The sequence below is a fragment of the Quercus suber genome, unplaced genomic scaffold (genome assembly GCF_002906115.3).
Source record: "Quercus suber isolate HL8 unplaced genomic scaffold, Cork oak 2.0 scaffold_267, whole genome shotgun sequence".
Classification (NCBI taxonomy): Eukaryota; Viridiplantae; Streptophyta; class Magnoliopsida; order Fagales; family Fagaceae; genus Quercus; species Quercus suber.
The window spans coordinates 434,732-435,857 of NW_027069723.1; the positions used below are offsets into that span (position 1 = coordinate 434,732).

The window sequence follows — 1,126 nt, forward strand, 5'->3', positions numbered from 1 at the left end:
TGAGTTTAAGGAATGATACTGACACCAATTGTCTTACGCAAGGATTCAAACCTCGGGCCATCAAGAGGTTTGGTGAATATGTCTGCCTTTTGATTGTCAGTATTGATGAATTCTAGACAAACAATCTTGTCCTCTACTAAGTCCCGAATGAAGTGATAGTGGATCTCGATGTGCTTTGATTTGGAGTGCTGAACTGGATTCTTTGACAAGTTAATGGCACTGGTGTTATCACAGAACACACACATAGTGTCTTGAGAGATTCCATAGTCATGCAATAATTTCCTCATCCATAACAATTGGACACGACAACTTCCTGCTACAATGTATTCAGCTTCAACCATTGACAGGGATACTGAATTTTGCTTTTTGCTCATCTATGAAACCAAGTTATTTCCAAGATAGAAGCACCCACCAAAAGTTTTTTTTCTATCATCAATGCACCCTGCCCAATCAGCATCTGAATATCCCGCCAAACACTCATTCGAATCTTTTGTATACCAAATCCCATAGTCAGATGTGCCATTTACATAGCAGATGATTCGCTTAATTGCTGTTAAGTGGGATTCTTTAGGAGCAACTTGAAACCGTGCACATACCCCGACACTGAATGCAATATCTGGCCTACTTGCTGTGAGATAGAGAAGACTGCCAATCATACTTCGATAAAGTGTTGGATCAACATCGACACTAGCTACATCAATGCTTAACTTAGCCGAGGAACTCATGGGAGTAGAAGTATGTTTCTTAGAGCCCATACCAAATCTTTTGACAAGGTTCTTGGTATACTTCTCTTGAAAAATAAATATTCCATCTCTCCGTTGTTTCACTTGAAGCCCTAGGCAGTAGTTCAACTCTTCCACCATGCTCATTTCAAATTCCCTTTTCATTTCTTCCAAGAATTCATGAGCTAGTTGATCAATTGTGGATCCAAATACAATATCATCCACGTATACTTAAGTGACAATGAGGAATTTCTCATCTCTTTTAACAAACAATGTTCGATCTGCTTGACCTCTTTTGAACCCACGATCCAATAGGTAAGTAGTGAGACGATCATACCATGCTCTTGGAGCCTGCTTCAACCCATACAAAACTTTCTTCAATCTTAGTACATGACCCGGAAAGT

General features: G+C 39.6%; 1 protein-coding gene across 1 annotated transcript; it reads right to left on the minus strand.

The window, feature by feature from the left end:
• Positions 1 to 374: 374 nt before the first annotated feature.
• On the minus strand, positions 375 to 887 carry LOC136070883 (uncharacterized mitochondrial protein AtMg00810-like). Its single transcript, XM_065781451.1, has one exon. It carries the CDS (start codon positions 885 to 887, stop codon positions 375 to 377), a length of 513 nt encoding a protein of 170 aa, XP_065637523.1.
• Between the last annotated feature and the right edge of the window lie 239 nt (positions 888 to 1,126).